This window comes from Podarcis filfolensis (genome assembly GCF_964270895.1).
Source record: "Podarcis filfolensis genome assembly, chromosome: Z".
Classification (NCBI taxonomy): domain Eukaryota; kingdom Metazoa; phylum Chordata; class Lepidosauria; order Squamata; family Lacertidae; genus Podarcis; species Podarcis filfolensis.
Window position 1 is genome coordinate 45,632,028 of NC_139617.1, and position 15,968 is coordinate 45,647,995.

Sequence of the window (15,968 nt, forward strand, 5' to 3'; positions counted from 1 at the left end):
CAGTTGGTCCTTAAGGTGCCTGTTGACTCTTTTTTGTGCTTGCTCCAACAAACTAGCTTGGCTGCCTTTCTGTGTCTTAGTTTATGAATTAAGGCAATAGTCACAAAGCACTGCTTAAACCTAACTGAGGTTGTCTACTCATTTTCTTAATGAGGTTGAAAATTCATTTTTAAAACTTCTGCTGCAGTTATAAATAAAAAAGACATGTTCCACTGTAACTTTTTAAGCTTGACCAAATTTATGTAGCCAAAAGAGATATTGGGTTCAAATATTTATGGGATTATTGATCCTTCAGCCTTCTATGGTATGGGTAGGATGGATGGGGAGCATACAAGTATCAGAACATGCTCCCATGCTCTGATCCAGCACTACATGCACAGGAAGGAACTCCCAAATGTGTGGGATTTGCACGGGGCACCACATCATCAAATTGAGTTGACATGCATATTCCTCTCTCTGGACCCAATAGTCTGGGTTACACAGAGAGTCATTTCATATATGCGAATGCTCTGATCATCTGCACAAGGGAAAGAAAACTGGATGCAGTCTGCCAACCTGCCCCTGCCTTCACTGTCCAATGGCCAATAGGCTGGTTTTCATCTGTTTAAAAAGGGGGTCCCCACCACCCCATGCTCCTTTGCAGCACAAGACCAAATCTACCTTTGGGCAAAATACCACCTGGGCAGAGTGCAAGGAATTTGGCTGGGAAAAAGTTCTCAAGTAGATCATGGCCTACTAAATGTCAGCTTTTCAGAACACCCTCAAGCATTCAAGTTTACATGTTCTAAAGAAGGGGGCTTAGGAACTTCAGGCCCAGGAGCAACCTTCAAGGCTCCGCAGCTAGCACTCAGGACTCTCCTTTGGCCACATCTCCTTACCAACCCTGCTTCAGTGCATTTGCCCTGCTGGAATGTTTCATTGAACTATGAGCATGCTATGTGCTTGTGTGAATGAAGGGGTGTGTGTGTGGTAGTATTATCATTTTCTGAAGAACAAAAAAGAGGACATTTGCCAACTTCTACTTTTAACTATGGATCATTATGATGTCTCTCATTTTAAATACCCCGACTATAAGTAGGCTATAGAAGCTGTGATATATTGCTAGTGGCAATGTTCTTAACTTTCATATATAGAGATAAACCAGGGCTACCAAGCAAGGTTTTGCTACAGCTCCTAAAGAAATTTTCTATTGTGTAAGTTGAATTTAAGGCATGTGTGGTGGAAATGGAAAAGTCCCGAATGTGGCAAGTTGGCTGTTTATATTGTACTGTTTTAATTACAACAGCCACATAGATAGCACATTAATATCTTCCAGAAGCCAGCTCTCAAAAGTTAAATGTTATGGAAGTTCACATTTTCTTCAATTAGTTTTTTGGTCAGATTTCCAATTTGTGCAGATTCTGGTCCTTGTTTACCCCCCACCCCCACCCCTCCAAAGCAACCAAAGCCACCATGCTGCTTGCCTATAATTTGGATTCTCATTATTTTCCTAAATAAATAAACAGCCATCATAATAATCCTTAATGACAAGGATACAAAATTAAAACTTGAAGATAGTTACTCCTCCTAGACTGACTAGCACCTGACAAGAAAAGCACCACAATAGTTCTGGTTAGACAGAAGCAGGAGCCAAAGTTACCCAGGCACTAATTGTCCGTCACTTTCAGCTCTGGGTGGGCTGGTCTTGCAGTATTCTTCCCACCTTTGCAATCTCACCCCTGCTCCCCACTTCTGGCATCAACTATATAAAACAGGGGTTGGGGGTTATTATTCCTCTCACTGTTGTTGTTGTTTTAAACTCACTTACCTTTGGAGGTGTGAAAGCAGTGAGGTGCCTGTGTGTTTCTCTCAAAGAGTGGAAGAAGGGAGAGAGGGAGGGAACAGGTGGGGGATCAAAATTTAAAAATCCTCTCCCAATCGTGAAATGTGTTGCCAAAACAGAGTCCAGTCAGTTAGTGTGCCTTTGCCATACTTGCAATGCCGGCAAGGGAGGTGGGTTGAGGTTAGGGGGGGGAAGTGGTGAGAGGAGAAGTCTGCAAATGTCCTGAGTGCCTGGAGCACACCGGATGGAAAGCTTCTTCCCAAACTGGGCCAATTCATCTCTCTCCCTGCCACATCCTGCCCTCCACACACACCTGATACCTTCCAGATTAGCAGAGTAAAGCAGGGCTGGTTGGTAGGGGGGGAGGAAGACAGCAAGAGCCAGTGAACTTGCATCTCATGTCAGCATGTGGCTGCTGCTGGCTGAATTGTGCTGGGAGCTGGAGGGATGGAGAGGGCAGGAAAGAGAGCAAGAGCCACAAGAAGAATATTTGAGCTGCTCCGGTTCCAAGAGGAGCTTGTATATTTTACGGGAAAAGTGACACGCTGGGGGAAAGAGAAAGAAAGAGGTTTGGATTCCTGATGCCTGTGTGTGGCTGGGATGGAGTGTGTCAAGAGTATTTATTTTTATGAATGCTCAGAACTTTCATTGGCTGGCAGGGGAGGCTGGCAGGCTCTTGATTGGCAGGAAGTGGCTGTGTAAACCCTGGCAGCCTCCTTCCCCGCCTGCTTTTTTTTTCTTGGGAGATTCCTGGAAGTATGGAGTGGAACTGTTGATAAGGAAGAGGGGAAAGTGAACTGGTCCCTGTCTATCCCTGCAGCAGAAGAGGGAAGAGAGGTTGGGTAAGGTGATCCACGGGGGATTGGAGGGAAATCCCACAGGCAGAAAAGCGAAACAAAAAACAACCCAAAACAACCGCACGAAACCTGTAATGGTACCAAACAAACAAACAAACAAAAAACCCTGGACATTCTGCCAAATTTTTAAAATCCACCCAGACAGACATTTTAAACCTGAAAAAGAGGACATTTCTGGGGGGAAACAGACATATGGCAAATATAGTATGCAAATAAAAACCTCTGACTTTTGTGTGGCTTAAATACAGCTGACTATTCAAAGTAAGAGCCATATCCATTGCTCCACCCACTTTGTCTCTGACATGCATTCCCCAGAAGATTTTGAACTCAAAGAATCAGGAAGCTGCTTTAATGGACTTAAAGCCAGCAGAAGAATTCATTATCCTGCACAGATGTTAAAGGTAAAGGTAAAGGGACCCCTGACCATTAGGTCCAGTTGTGGCCGACTCTGGGGTTGCGGCGCTCATCTCGCTTTATTGGCCGAGGGAGCCAGCGTACAGCTTCCAGGTCATGTGGCCAGCATGACTAAGTAGCTTCTGGCAAACCAGAGCAGAGCACGGAAACACCATTTACCTTCCCGCCAGAGCGGTACCTATTTATCTACTTGCACTTTTTGGCGTGCTTCCGAACTGCTAGGTTGGCAGGAGCAGGGACTGAGCAACGGGAGCTCACCCCGTCATGGGGATTCGAACCGCCGGCCTTCTGATCGGCAAACCCTAGGCTCTGAGGTTTAGACCACAGCGCCACCCGCGTCCCTGTACAGATGTTATCTGGGATTAAAAGAACCTGCTTTTAGGGTGGAAACATTGTCAAGGATGGCCTATAGTCAATCAAGTGGGAGTAGCCAGGAGAGAAACCAAGAGCAAGGAGTTGGATCCCTGAGCAGATCATGGATGAAAAATAGATCTGGCCACCCACGCCCCACGCAAGTCCACATTTGACCAGGGGGGGGGGAGTGATAAATTTTGAAGCCATGGGAGAAATAGTTTCCCCCCCCCCCCCCCAGGGCAAAACACAAATTTTGGGAAAACTGAAAAATCTTCAATGCATTCTTTAGCACCCTTTACAGATCAAATATCACTTTGTTATTTTAGAAACATAAAATGTATTGTGCATAACTTGGTATGTCATAAAATTACCATGTTTTGTATATTCAAAGTACAGTATAGTCATACAATAATTACAAAATAAATTTAGAGGGGTTTTTTAAAAAAAAAAAGTTACAAAAGCTGCCAAACTGTAAGAAACCTAAGCATCTCTTTGGTTTTGTCAATTTATGAAGAGCTAGCAAAAAGTAAAAAACAGAAGAAACCATCAACATTATAGTAAAAACAAAGAAAGTTATTGTGCATTCTGAAAATCATTACATCTCCTCCAGGCCTTCACAGTGTGAAGCAGACATAAAGCACTCATTTCCATAAAAAGAGCTGAGAAAAAGAAGGGAGGGGGGAAGAAGAAGACTCAATGTATACTACATAAAATTTAATCAGTGTCATTTTCTGAGTTATCATTACCAGTTTCTGCTTCTTTTTATTATTTTTATTTGCCAACACATTTATCAAGAATTTCTAAAAACTAATGGCTTGACTGGAAATGCGAAGCCTGGAGGTCATTTTGGATTCACAGCTGTCCATGGAGGTTAATTCTGTGCCCAGGATGGCTGTCTAAAAGCGACAGCTGTGACCCTACCTGCCCACACACTGTCTTGCTGGAGTGGTACATGCTCTGTTTATCTCCTGCTTGGACTACTGCAATGCACTCTACACGAGGCTACCTTTGAAGGTGACTCAGAAACTACAATTAATCCAGAACGCGGCAGCTAGACTGGTGACTGGGAATGGCCGCCGGGACCATATAACACCAGTCCTAAAGGATCTACATTGGCTCCCAGTACAATTTCCAAGTGCAATTCAAAGTGTTGGTGCTGACCTTTAAAGCCCTAAATGGTCTTGGCCCTGTATACCCCCCTGTATATGCCCCACGGAGGACCTTAAGGTCCATATATAGCAACACCCTAGAGGTCCCGGGCCCTAAGGAAGTTAGATTAGCCTCAACCAGAGCCTCAACCAGAACATAATAATGATGGCACATGAACTGCTTTTACCCACATGGTCAAACAGCTGATTAGCAGTGCTTGCAAGCAACAGCTGTGTATTTACCTGCCTCACAGGTAAAATCATATATAGGCATGGCTGCACCAAAACAGCCTGAAAGGACAAATGAGAAGGCCTGGGTGCCAGGCCCTTGGTGCCCCACTATTAAGAGCCAATGGGAGATTTGGGTCATGTGATAAAAAGTTTACTGAAAAGAAAAAATATTTTATTAAGACCTCAGATTGCTCTTTCTTAAGGCTAGCTTCATACATTACCTAAGTGAGTAAAAAAGCATCAAGGATTATATCCAACTAAGTTTTATTCAGAGTAGACCTTCTGGAATTAGTGGACCTGATAGTCATGTCCATTGATTCCAATGGGTCTTCCTGGAGTAGAACTAACACTGGATAAAACTCCAAGTGTATAAACAGTGGCCTGACAGTTGGCTTAATCCAGCAGGGCTCTTATGCACTTAAGAAGGACATGAAGGCAAGAGACCTCCCCCCACCATTGTTCCCCAGCAAATGGTCTTCAGAAGCATACTGCCTCTGAAACTTGATACAAGAAAGCATACAGTCACTAAGAGCTCCTTCCCGACCAGCACCAAGTTACTAAAATTGTGTTGATCTACTTTAAAAGGCCACCAAAGAAGCAAGCAAGCATAGAGCTGCATTCAAGACTTCAAGTGTTAGCTTCTGAGTGATGGAGAAATTGCTGTACCCCAAGGAAGAGACTTTTAATGCTTGACCATTTTTTTTAAAAAAATGTAAAATATGTGGCTCAAGGCCAGGAGAAGGTCTATGAAGGATAAAGCTTCCTCTTTCAAATCATCCCATGGCAATGAAAAACCTTGAGAATGTGTTTTTTCCTAAATGAATAGTTGATATGCTTGGTTTGCAAAGATCCCATGAGTCCCAGAGGCAGGACTCAGCACATCTGAAAGCAGATGTTCAGAGGACAGCAGAAAAACAACCTTTTTTATCTCTCTTTTGGAGCCCGAAGGCACCCCATACAGCTCAGAGCTGCGGCAACCCAAGGGAGACATGACTTAGGAAGACTCTACAGCGGGGCTTAGCAGGATTGTGTTTCTGCTGTCTTCACAGAAAGAAAAAATGATACAATTTTTAAAACAGCCAAGAGAAAGTCCTGGGCTCAGAGAATTATATCTTGATGGGCATCATGTGCTGGTTGAGAGGAATGAACAAATCCCATGGCAGCACCAAATGAAGCAGATTCCAATACGTTAAAATAAGCCCCACTACCCAGAATTTGACCAATTCAGTATTCTAATATTTATTCAATGTGGGTGGCACACTCAATGCTGTACAGAGCTGAGGGCCAAATTAGATGTGATGATGGAGACCCCCAAATACATTGCCCTGCTGTTTTTAAAGGTGTTCATAGCACCTTGAGGAAGCAAGGGTAGAGATCTGGATCAGCACTGTTGTGCTGCAGAACAGGGGAAGGGCATTAAGCCTTCCTTCCCTATGAAAATACCCCCCAAAACTCCTACAAAAAACTGCCTACAGGATATGTAGGTATAACCCAGGAATGTGTATGTTTTCAGTTCTGGGCACTGCATTTCAAGGATTTAGACAAATGACTTCAGAAAAAGTCAATGAAGAGGGTCAAAAGTGCAGTCCTGTGGAGAAACGGTGACGGAACTGGGATGCTTAGCTTGGAGAAAGCCATGTAAGCACCTGAAGGGCCGTCAGTTTTCTCTTTTTCCAGTTTCTTATTTTGCTAAAAGATATAGGGCTATCAAATGTCCAGGACAGACATTAAATATAAAAATACATACATATATTTGTGTGTGTGTGTGCTACTCTTCAAGAAGAAATAGGATTGTTTTGCAAACTAGTGCCAGAAGCACTGTGATACCACTGTGTAACATTTGGGGGGGTGGAGGAGGAGAGGAAAGCATGTTTTCAGCCAATATTCCCCCCAAACAACAATTTAACATGCAGATTCTGGGATTAAGGCCATATTAGATATCAGAATAGGGACGCAAGTGGCGCTGTGGGTTAAACCACAGAGCCTAGGGCTTGCCGATCAGAAGGTCGGCAGTTCAAATCCCTGCAACAAGGTGAGCTCCCGTTGCTTGGTCCCTGCTCCTGCCAACCTAGCAGTTCGAAAGCACGTCAAAATGCAAGTAGATAAATAGGTACCACTCTGGAGGGAAGGTACACGGCGTTTCCGTGCGCTACTCTAGTTTGCCAGAAGCGGCTTAGTCATGCTGGCCACATGACCCGGAAGCTGTACGCCGGCTCCCTCAGCCAATAAATCGAGATGCGCGCTGCAACTCCAGAGTCGTCCACGACTGGACCTAAACGGTCAGGGGTCCCTTTACCTTTACCTTTAGATATCAGATTAGAACAGACTGAAATGAGTGGTGGAGAACACTTGGCCAACATCATTTTTTTCAAGAGCAACCAGTCAGATGCCTCTACAGTCCTCCATCAGGGCATGAAGGCTACTATCATCCGCTGCTGCCTCCCCCCAGCCCATAATTGGTATTCATAGACAAACTGCTTGTGAATTTGAAGGTTGCATTTAGCTACCAGGAACTAATAGCTGTTGATAAATCTATCCAAGAATCTGTCTAACCCCAATAGAAAACCATTTATTCTGTCTACCTTAAGATCTGTCTTTCCCCCATCTCTACTCTTTTGCAAGCTCCATGCAACTTCTGAGCCCTTGCTCCATGGTCCCCTACTGAATTGTAGACTCACAGACCTGGAAGCAATCTTGGTGACCATCTGCATCAACAATGCCAGATCTGCATTGCAATGACAGCATCCCTGACAGATTTCTGAAGGCATTTAAGCAGAGGCTAGATGGCAAAGGAGAGTCCACAATCTCCCGAGACAGGCGCTACAGGCACTATTGAACAGTGTGTATATATATCCCACCTTTCCTCCAATGACCTCAAGGTAGTGTACATGTTTCTCTTCTTCCCCATTTTATATTTGTTACAACCCTGTGTGGTAGGTTAGGCTGAGGGATTGTGATTAACCCAAGATCACCTAGTGAGTTTCATGGCTGGGCAGTGTTTTAAACCCTGGTCTCTCAGGTCCTAGTCAAACACTCTAACCACTACATCATGCTCTTACCATTGCATAGTTTATCCTAATGGGAACCTCAGGCTCAGGGACCAAATGCAGGCCTACCATGACTCTCTGGCTGGTCTTTAGGACTCTCCCCAGGCCACACAACCTACTGACCCTTCCTTGCACCCTCCTTGAATATTTGTTTCTGGCTCAAATGTGGCCATTTGCTCTGAGAATGCCTCTACCTTGCCTGCAAGCCACTGGCATTCTCAGAGCTCAAGGACACTCAGGGTTCAAAGCTGTGCCTGGAGGAGTGTGACATATGGAAACGCCTTGGGGAAATTCCAAGGGCAGAGAAGCCTGAAGGGTCACAATGGGTCCCCGGTCCTGAGATTTTATCATCCCTGGTGTAGCAGAAGTACTTGTGTATTCAGGGGAGGGCCACAACTCAGAGGTAAAGGTATCTGCTTTGCATGCAGAAGGCCCCAGATTCAACCCCCAGCATATCCAAAAAAAACCCAGCATATCCCTGCCCCAATTCTATTGTATTTTAAACTGCTGTTAGTCGCCCTGAGATTATTTATGATTTATGATGAGGGGTGGGGTAGAAGGCTGAGAAATAAAACTAAAAAAATTACTTTTCTCAGTTAAGTTTGCTAGGTATCCAGTAGTTATTGGAGCTTTTTCAGTTGCCATGCCAGTTCCACAGAATGGCCTCCTCAGGGAGGCCCATCAAGTCCAAGCACATAGGGTTAAGACCTGGCTCTTTGAGAAGGCTTTGGGGCCTTTCATTTTCATGAAAGCTGGTTTTTGTTCCTCCCACTCCATCTACTTGGATTTTTGATTGAGGTGTGGTTGCTGAAATTTGTATAGACTTTATTTATCTGTATTATTAATTAATAACTTGGGGCATTACTTAATCCCTTTGTGTTCTTATTACCTGGTTTTTCTTGGCTGCAAACTTCATTGTTTTTGAGAAAAACTGGATTAAAAAATGTGTAAAAAAAAACCACACACACAAAATCCTGGCCAGACTTACAAGATTCTTTTTAAGGAGTAGAATTAGATACTATATGTGAACCACTTTGAAAAAACTCAAAAGTGTTATATAAATGCCACTGTTGTTGTTTTCTGTTGACAGTTGCAGGGGAACAGTACCCCCTTGAGGAGAGCAGCGCAAATTGCAGCAAACATCTCCCCCAAAGCAATGCCTCTACTTTAAGAAACAGTTACCTTGTAAAAACCCAGATCCAGTATTGGGGGTCTCAGATCAAGACAAAAATGTGGGGAGACACTCAGAAGCCTCCAGTATGCTTATAACCAGAAGTTAACAGAGTCCCTTTTAAACACACACACACACACACACACACACACACACACACACACACAGTATCAGGCTATGTGGGGTCCAGTGCCATGCCAATAATGCATTAAGAATGTTGCAGCCTCACCTTCCAGCAGGACCCTGGACACAGATACCAAGAATGAGGTGACTATGGAGGCACGCAATCTGAACCCAGTAACAAAGGGCTCTCAAGCTTAAGAACTAAGAACCCAAGACTGCAGCCCTCAACCTCAGCTCTATCCAGCGACTGGACTCCTCAATGCCCAAATACCTTCCACTCCACCAAGCCATTTGAGCCTCTGTATCATCTCAACTGTCTTACATGAGATGAACCAGAATTTTGGGTCATTGAATTAGTGCTAACACCACACTCTAATTCCCAAGTTGACCTCACTTAATGGTTTCATGTAGATGCTGAACAGTAAGAGATGGGGTGGGAACCAAGCTCTATGGAATCTAAAAGTGTAAATGAGACATGGTCAAGCAGAGATCTAACATTGGGGTGGGAATCTGGTGCCCTCCAGTTATTGTTGGACTACAGCTCCAATCAACCCTGATCACTGGCCATGATGGCAGACATTGATGAGAGTACAATGCCTGTACAATGCATTGTAGTACAATGACATGTGGAGGACATCAGGTTCCCCATCTCTGCCCTAGTACCACCTTCTGGAAGCAGTATGAGCAGAACCATAAAAAAACATGGTACCTCAGGTTAAGAACAGTTTCAGGTTAGGAACAGACCTCCAGAACGAATTAAGTTCTTAACCCGAGGTACTACTGTATCTAGAAACCATGTTTAAAAATAAAGCTGCACTTCCACCAGCTTTAGCAGCACCAGGAAACTAAGTCTCACCTCACTCTGGTCTAGAGTATCCTGACTTTCCTTTGCCACAATGTCCAATGTGGAGATTTCAAGTTGATTTTTTTTTAGGTTTTGATTTGCCAAATGCAGCTCCTTCACGACTGAGAGGAGTTCAGCAACCTGAAAAAGCAAAAGGATGCCTTTAGAGACTTTGGAAGCTCTTAACATTCTTCAGCCTGCTTCATACATCATGATTTCAACAACCAATTTCTTAAAAGATACACTGTAGGTGTGCATTGCCTGCCAGTTGAAATTGTTCATGTTTGAAGTGTGTATGCATCCTTCCCCCCCCCCCCCCCCACTGAGTGTATACCCCAAGAAATCCATGACAGGGAGTTAAGAATCTGAGTACATGAGAAGAGCCTGTTGGATCAAGCATCTCGTTCTCAATGCAGCCAACCAGATGATGATGGGGATGGTGGCTGGCTGTTGTTGCCACATTTTCTACAAAATTCTACTCAAAGCAGTTAACAACAGAATAGCCCAAAGACAAATATACAATAACCATAATTAAAACAATACAATATACAACATACAACATTAAATTAACAATTAAATAATAATTATTTTAAATCAGTAATTTTGGATGCATTTAAAATGAATTGTTTAACAAGCCTAAGACATACCACCAAACCAATAAATATTCCAAAATAGCTAATGACAGTAATAACTACAGAAGATGCCCATGGCAGGCTTGCAATAAGGACCTGAGGGCAATGGCACTTCTGAAGAAAAAATACATTACAGTTGTAATAGGTAAACTCATTACAGTTCTTAATAGGTACACAATGTGGTTCTGATCTGTAATCATAACAACCACAGGATGTGAGCAATGGTTCTTGGTATGCAGAGAAAGAACAATTCTTATTTCAATAACTCCCATGAATCTTGCAGCATTCTAAAGAAAAACAGACGTATTGTGCACTGTAAGCTCTCATATGGATTACTGGAATGTGCTCTGTGTTGGGATACCTTTGAAAAGTATTCAGAAACTGCATTTAGTGGCACAGCATATTTGTGGCTTGGCAGGGCAGAGTGCATATTACTTACAGTAGCCTTTCCCACCCTGGTGTTCCCCAGATGTTTTGGACTACAACTCCCATCAGCTCCAGTCAGGAATTATGGACAGATTAGTCTGTCCTGATGCCTGGAATCTGCAACTGCCTCTTGTACATTTATAGATCATGCAGGTCCTTCCCTGAACCCAATCCTCCAAAAATCACCCACATCAGAGTTCCAAACAAAGAAGCAGGCTGGCATGCCCAAGAAATACTGGACGACTGTAAAGGAACAGGAAAACAATACCTTTCTCTTAAGCTCCTCATGAGACAGCTGGTCCAACTGCAACTCCAAACCACCCTGGTCTCTTAAACAAATGCTCATGTAAGACGTCTGTTCTCCCCAAGAAGATAGGGTTTCCTCTATTTTTTAAAAAAGAAGAAGAAGATAGCTTAATCTATATAATTGCATTGGAATTTCCTGCTCTGGCCTTGAAAAACCACCAATATATTTTGTAACTGAAGTACCCATTCAATGGAACGAGTGTACCATTATTTGCAGATCTCTACTCCCTTCTTACTGCTGTCACATCTACATACTCTGTGATTTTGTGCATGTGCTAAAAGTGCATATAATATGAAACCAGGTGCGGGATTCAGCAGTTTCTTACAAAATCAAGTTGTTAGTCCTTATGACTAAAACAGAAGGCTGAATGTTGTAAGGGCATTACTTCAGGAAATCTCAGAAATCAGCAGTGGGAATGAGTGTTCTGCAGGGATTTCTAATATCCTGAGGATAGCTCAGTTGGTTAGCGGATTGTGCTGATAATGCCGAAGTTGCAGGTTCGATCCCCGTATGGGAGAGCTGCATATTCCTGCATTGCAGGGGGTTGGACTAGATGATCCTCAGTATCCTTTCCAACTCTACAATTCTATGATTCTATGAACAGTTCAAAGGGACTGAATTATGGGGGAACGATGCAAACATATTTTGTTCAGGGCTCAGAACTCAGCCATGCTTGCTGCAGATTCTGAGATGCCTTAGTGGGTAGATATTTTTTGCGGTACATAATATACATGACTGTTTCTGTCTACCATGATGCAGCAAAGTAGTCAACTGACTGACAGACTTTGATGTGGTCAGAGGGGTCCAATACCAACATCAATATCAATACCAAATCAATATGAATTCATTTTCCTGCTGACAAACCCTCCTCCTCAGCCTCCAGGTTCTCATGCAGGGTCCTGCTCACCCATAAAAGTCTCACAATGAGAAGACTTCCTGGAAACAGCGGACATCACCCCAGTCTCTCACTCTAGACTTGCTTTTTATGGGCCGGTCCAAGGTGGATGTTACATCCTCAGGCTCCCTACTAGAACTTGGTTTAATATCTGGTTTTCAACAATATGATATATCACCAGCTAAGCAATGTAATATACCAATATATCACAATGTCTGAAATAAGGATGGAACTATGTATAGGTGAACGAGGTAATGTCCTGGCAACTGATACTACTTAGGGGTCTAAAACTGACAATTTTTTAAACATATTGTTACAACTGTTATTTTACAGTACAGATAATTTTTTAATTAGCACATTTTCTCTTAAATTAAAGTTGCAGAAGTACAGCTAGAACTACAAACTAGAAAGAATGGATAAAATTTTACAGAACAAAAATTTATTTTAAAAAATTTGCCAGGAAAAATTGCATTTCTTTTATAAACCAGGCCAAACTAGAAAGAATAGATAAAATTTTACACAACAAAAATTTATTGAACAGCTTAATCTATTTTCAACTAATCGAAGAATAATTTAAGTAATTTACAAGTGTCAAGTTGCATCTGCTTCTCCACTCAGAGGGCCAAATGCATGAGTAAGCCCCAATGAGTTCAACTAAATGTAGTTCTACCTCCCTGGGCGTAAGCTCCATTGAATTCAGTAGGGTGCACTGCTTACTAACAAACACCCCATCATTCTCACTTCACAACTATCCAACCTCCTATTTCAGCATAAGGTGGCCAGTTAAATCTCTCCCTTCCATTTCCCCCTATTGTGACGCAGAAGCCTCACCCCCCCCAAGCCCTCAGCCCACCCATCTCTCACTTTTTTATCAAAGGGAGGCAGCGAGGGCAAGCAAGCAAAGAGGTAAGTTCTTTAAAAAAGAAAAACCCTTCCTTTGTAATATGGAGGGAAGCTAATTTAGGGGGAAACAACAATGTAAGCACCAGAAAATGAAAATAAAAACACTTCCCCCCGTTTTTCTGCCAGTGGGACTTGGTAGACAGCAGAGAAGAAAAAGAAAGAAGCAGCACATAAGGAAGTACAGGGCTGGGGAAACAAATGTGTGAGAAAGCAAAGGGGAGAGGAGATAATTGGGAAGATTTCAAGGGTAAGGAGAAAATGGGGAACATAACGGGGGGGGGGACACAGGCAAACACACAAACATGCAGAAGATGAGAAACAAAGAGCATTGACAAGAGAGAAACAGGTGGGAGACAGACAGAGAGAGAGAGAGAGAGAGAGAGAGAGAGAGAGAGAGAGAGAGAGAAGGGAGGGAGGGAGGGAGGGAGGGAGGGAGGGAGGGAAGAGGCTTAAACAACAGGGCAGGCTCAGACCTGCATCTCCCTCAACCATTTACCAGACTGGCACCTTAAAGCAAGAAGCTCATGGCGTCACCATCTATATTACTAAGGAAAGTTCCCGGTGGGCTGCTTTTGTCTGAAACTGCTCTGAGGATTGTTGCCCACTGCAGGAAGGAGAGGAGAGCTCAGATGGACTGCAGGAATCGTGAGAAAAGCACTGGCTTCGTGGTTTTTCTAACATCATAATATGTGATATATTGCCAGGTCAAATATTTTGCAACAGTTATCATGATGTGGATTTCAAACCAGTTTTGGATGATAGATCAATAAATTCCTCAGCCCAACTGCCCACAGCTGTGTTCCACACCCAGTTCCAGGTGAAGCAGGTTTATTGTATCCAGCCTCTAATCCTCATTCCACAAGGAGCTGGCCAGGGTCCTGAAACTAGTTTGCCCTCTTGCAAAGTCTTACTTGTAGCCCTGTGGTGTCCTAGCCTAGAATATTGGGTAGACTGTAGCTCAATGGCAGCACACACACTTTGTATGCTGAAGATCTGTTCCCTGGCATCTCTTGGTAGGGCTGGGAAGAGACCCCTTCCTGAAGCCTTGTAGAACCACTGCCAGTAGTGTAAACAATATTGAATTAGATGGATCCCGAATGATCTGGCTCAGTGTAAGACAACAACCTATGTCCCTACATAAGAATAAATGGACTGTGTACACCATGGGTAGGCAAGCTAAGGGCCGGGGCCCAGATCCGGCCCAAACGCCTTCTAAATTTGGCCTGCGGACAGTCCAGGAATCAGCGTCTTTTTACATGAGTAGGATGTGTCCTTTTATTTAAAATGCATCTTTGGGTTATTTGTGGGGCCTGCCTAGTGTTTTCACATGCATAGAATGTGTGCTTTTATTTAAAATGCATCTCTGGGTTATTTGTGGGGCATAGGAATTCGTTCATTTTTATTTTTTTCAAAATATAGTCTGGCCCCCCATAAGGTCTGAGGGACGGTGGACCAGCCCCCTGCTGAAAAAGTTTGCTGACTCCTGGTGTACACTCACTACGTAAGTGGTAACTGGGCTGCCATTTCAAAGCCTTTATGCATGTATGCATGTAGCTGAATGAACTGGCTACCTTGAAGTGGAAGAATGGACTGAAGTGCTCAACTGTGGAAACCCCAATATTGATTGGTTGCCCTACAGAACAAGATCCTTGTAGGTAGGAAAGAAGCACAACAAAGAAAAAACTATGCTAGAACCTGAGCTAGCTTTTCACTTGAAGCAAACTGGTTGGTGTATGTGTTTTTAAATGCAAGGAAGCATTTATATTCAGCCAGAAGTCTACCACCTCGCTCTGCATCATGCAAAGATCAGGTCTGAATCCATTACTTTACACTGTCTGACAAGGTGGCAACACTGTATTACAAGCCTTACACTTCTTAAATTTTAGATTATAAACCCTACTAGGCATGAAGTTGTTTGCAAATGATTAAAAACTAAGTGCTTAGTACATGTTTAGGTGGTACATAACAACAGTAATGAAAAATGGTAGTGTAACAGCCTGCTAAAACGGGAGGAAATTGTTGCTACTTACTTCTGTCCCAAAGCATTCCCTTTAACTGAAATAATTTTTACCCTCATATTCCTTTGTAACTTTTTGACATTTTAGACGTATTAGATTTTTTACTAGCGATCAGTATGCATTGTGAATCTAATGCAGAATCATAATTTGCATATTTAATAATTTGGAGCAAGTGCAAAGTAAAGGTGGGACAGGAAGGATAGAGGGAGAGGGAGAGAGAGAGAGAAACCAGAGGTCTTGGGGGGAAACGCCAGGTTAATAACAGTGCAGAATATATATTTTTTGGTTTTGGTGCAACAGACTGCGGGAACTGAATAGAAAGAATAGTTTGTGCTATTTAACTGAACAATTTGTAGAAAAAGACCTGTTGTAATCAACTTATTTCAAATCCAAATCAGCTAGGAAGGAGGTATAGTGACTTAGCAGATCTCCCGCATTTTATACCAAGGACAGATAAACCTAGCCCAGGGCAAAATGTGGCTTTCAAGGTCTACCTGGCCCTCAAAACTTCCCCCACCTGCCATACCCCTCACTGGCCCTACTGCACACCTGAGTGTTTTTGGCTGGTTGGAATGCGTCTGTGAACTCTGATAGTGTCCCTTGCTTGTCTGGTGGATTATAGAAAAGGGTGTGTGAGTGTGTGTATGCAGAAACTAGCCTACTGTACAAAACGTACAATTTATATCCACTGCTCTGTCCACTTTTGCATCTGGACCCACCCACTACTGACGTATGGAGTCAAGAAGGTTGCTTGGAATGTGGCCCTTGCTCTGAAA

General features: G+C 43.2%; 1 protein-coding gene across 6 annotated transcripts in view; it reads right to left on the reverse strand.

Moving 5' to 3' along the window:
* Positions 1-15,968, reverse strand: part of CDK5RAP2 (CDK5 regulatory subunit associated protein 2) — a 135,805-nt gene that overhangs the window by 60,401 nt on the left and 59,436 nt on the right. For all 6 annotated transcript variants that reach the window (XM_083597132.1, XM_083597129.1, XM_083597131.1 and 3 more), the window contains exons 17-18: positions 11,338-11,453; positions 10,024-10,152 (exon numbers count right to left, since the gene is read on the reverse strand). In XM_083597132.1, coding sequence (XP_083453258.1) covers positions 10,024-10,152; positions 11,338-11,453 — 245 coding nt within the window. The remainder of the gene's footprint in view (positions 1-10,023; positions 10,153-11,337; positions 11,454-15,968) is intronic.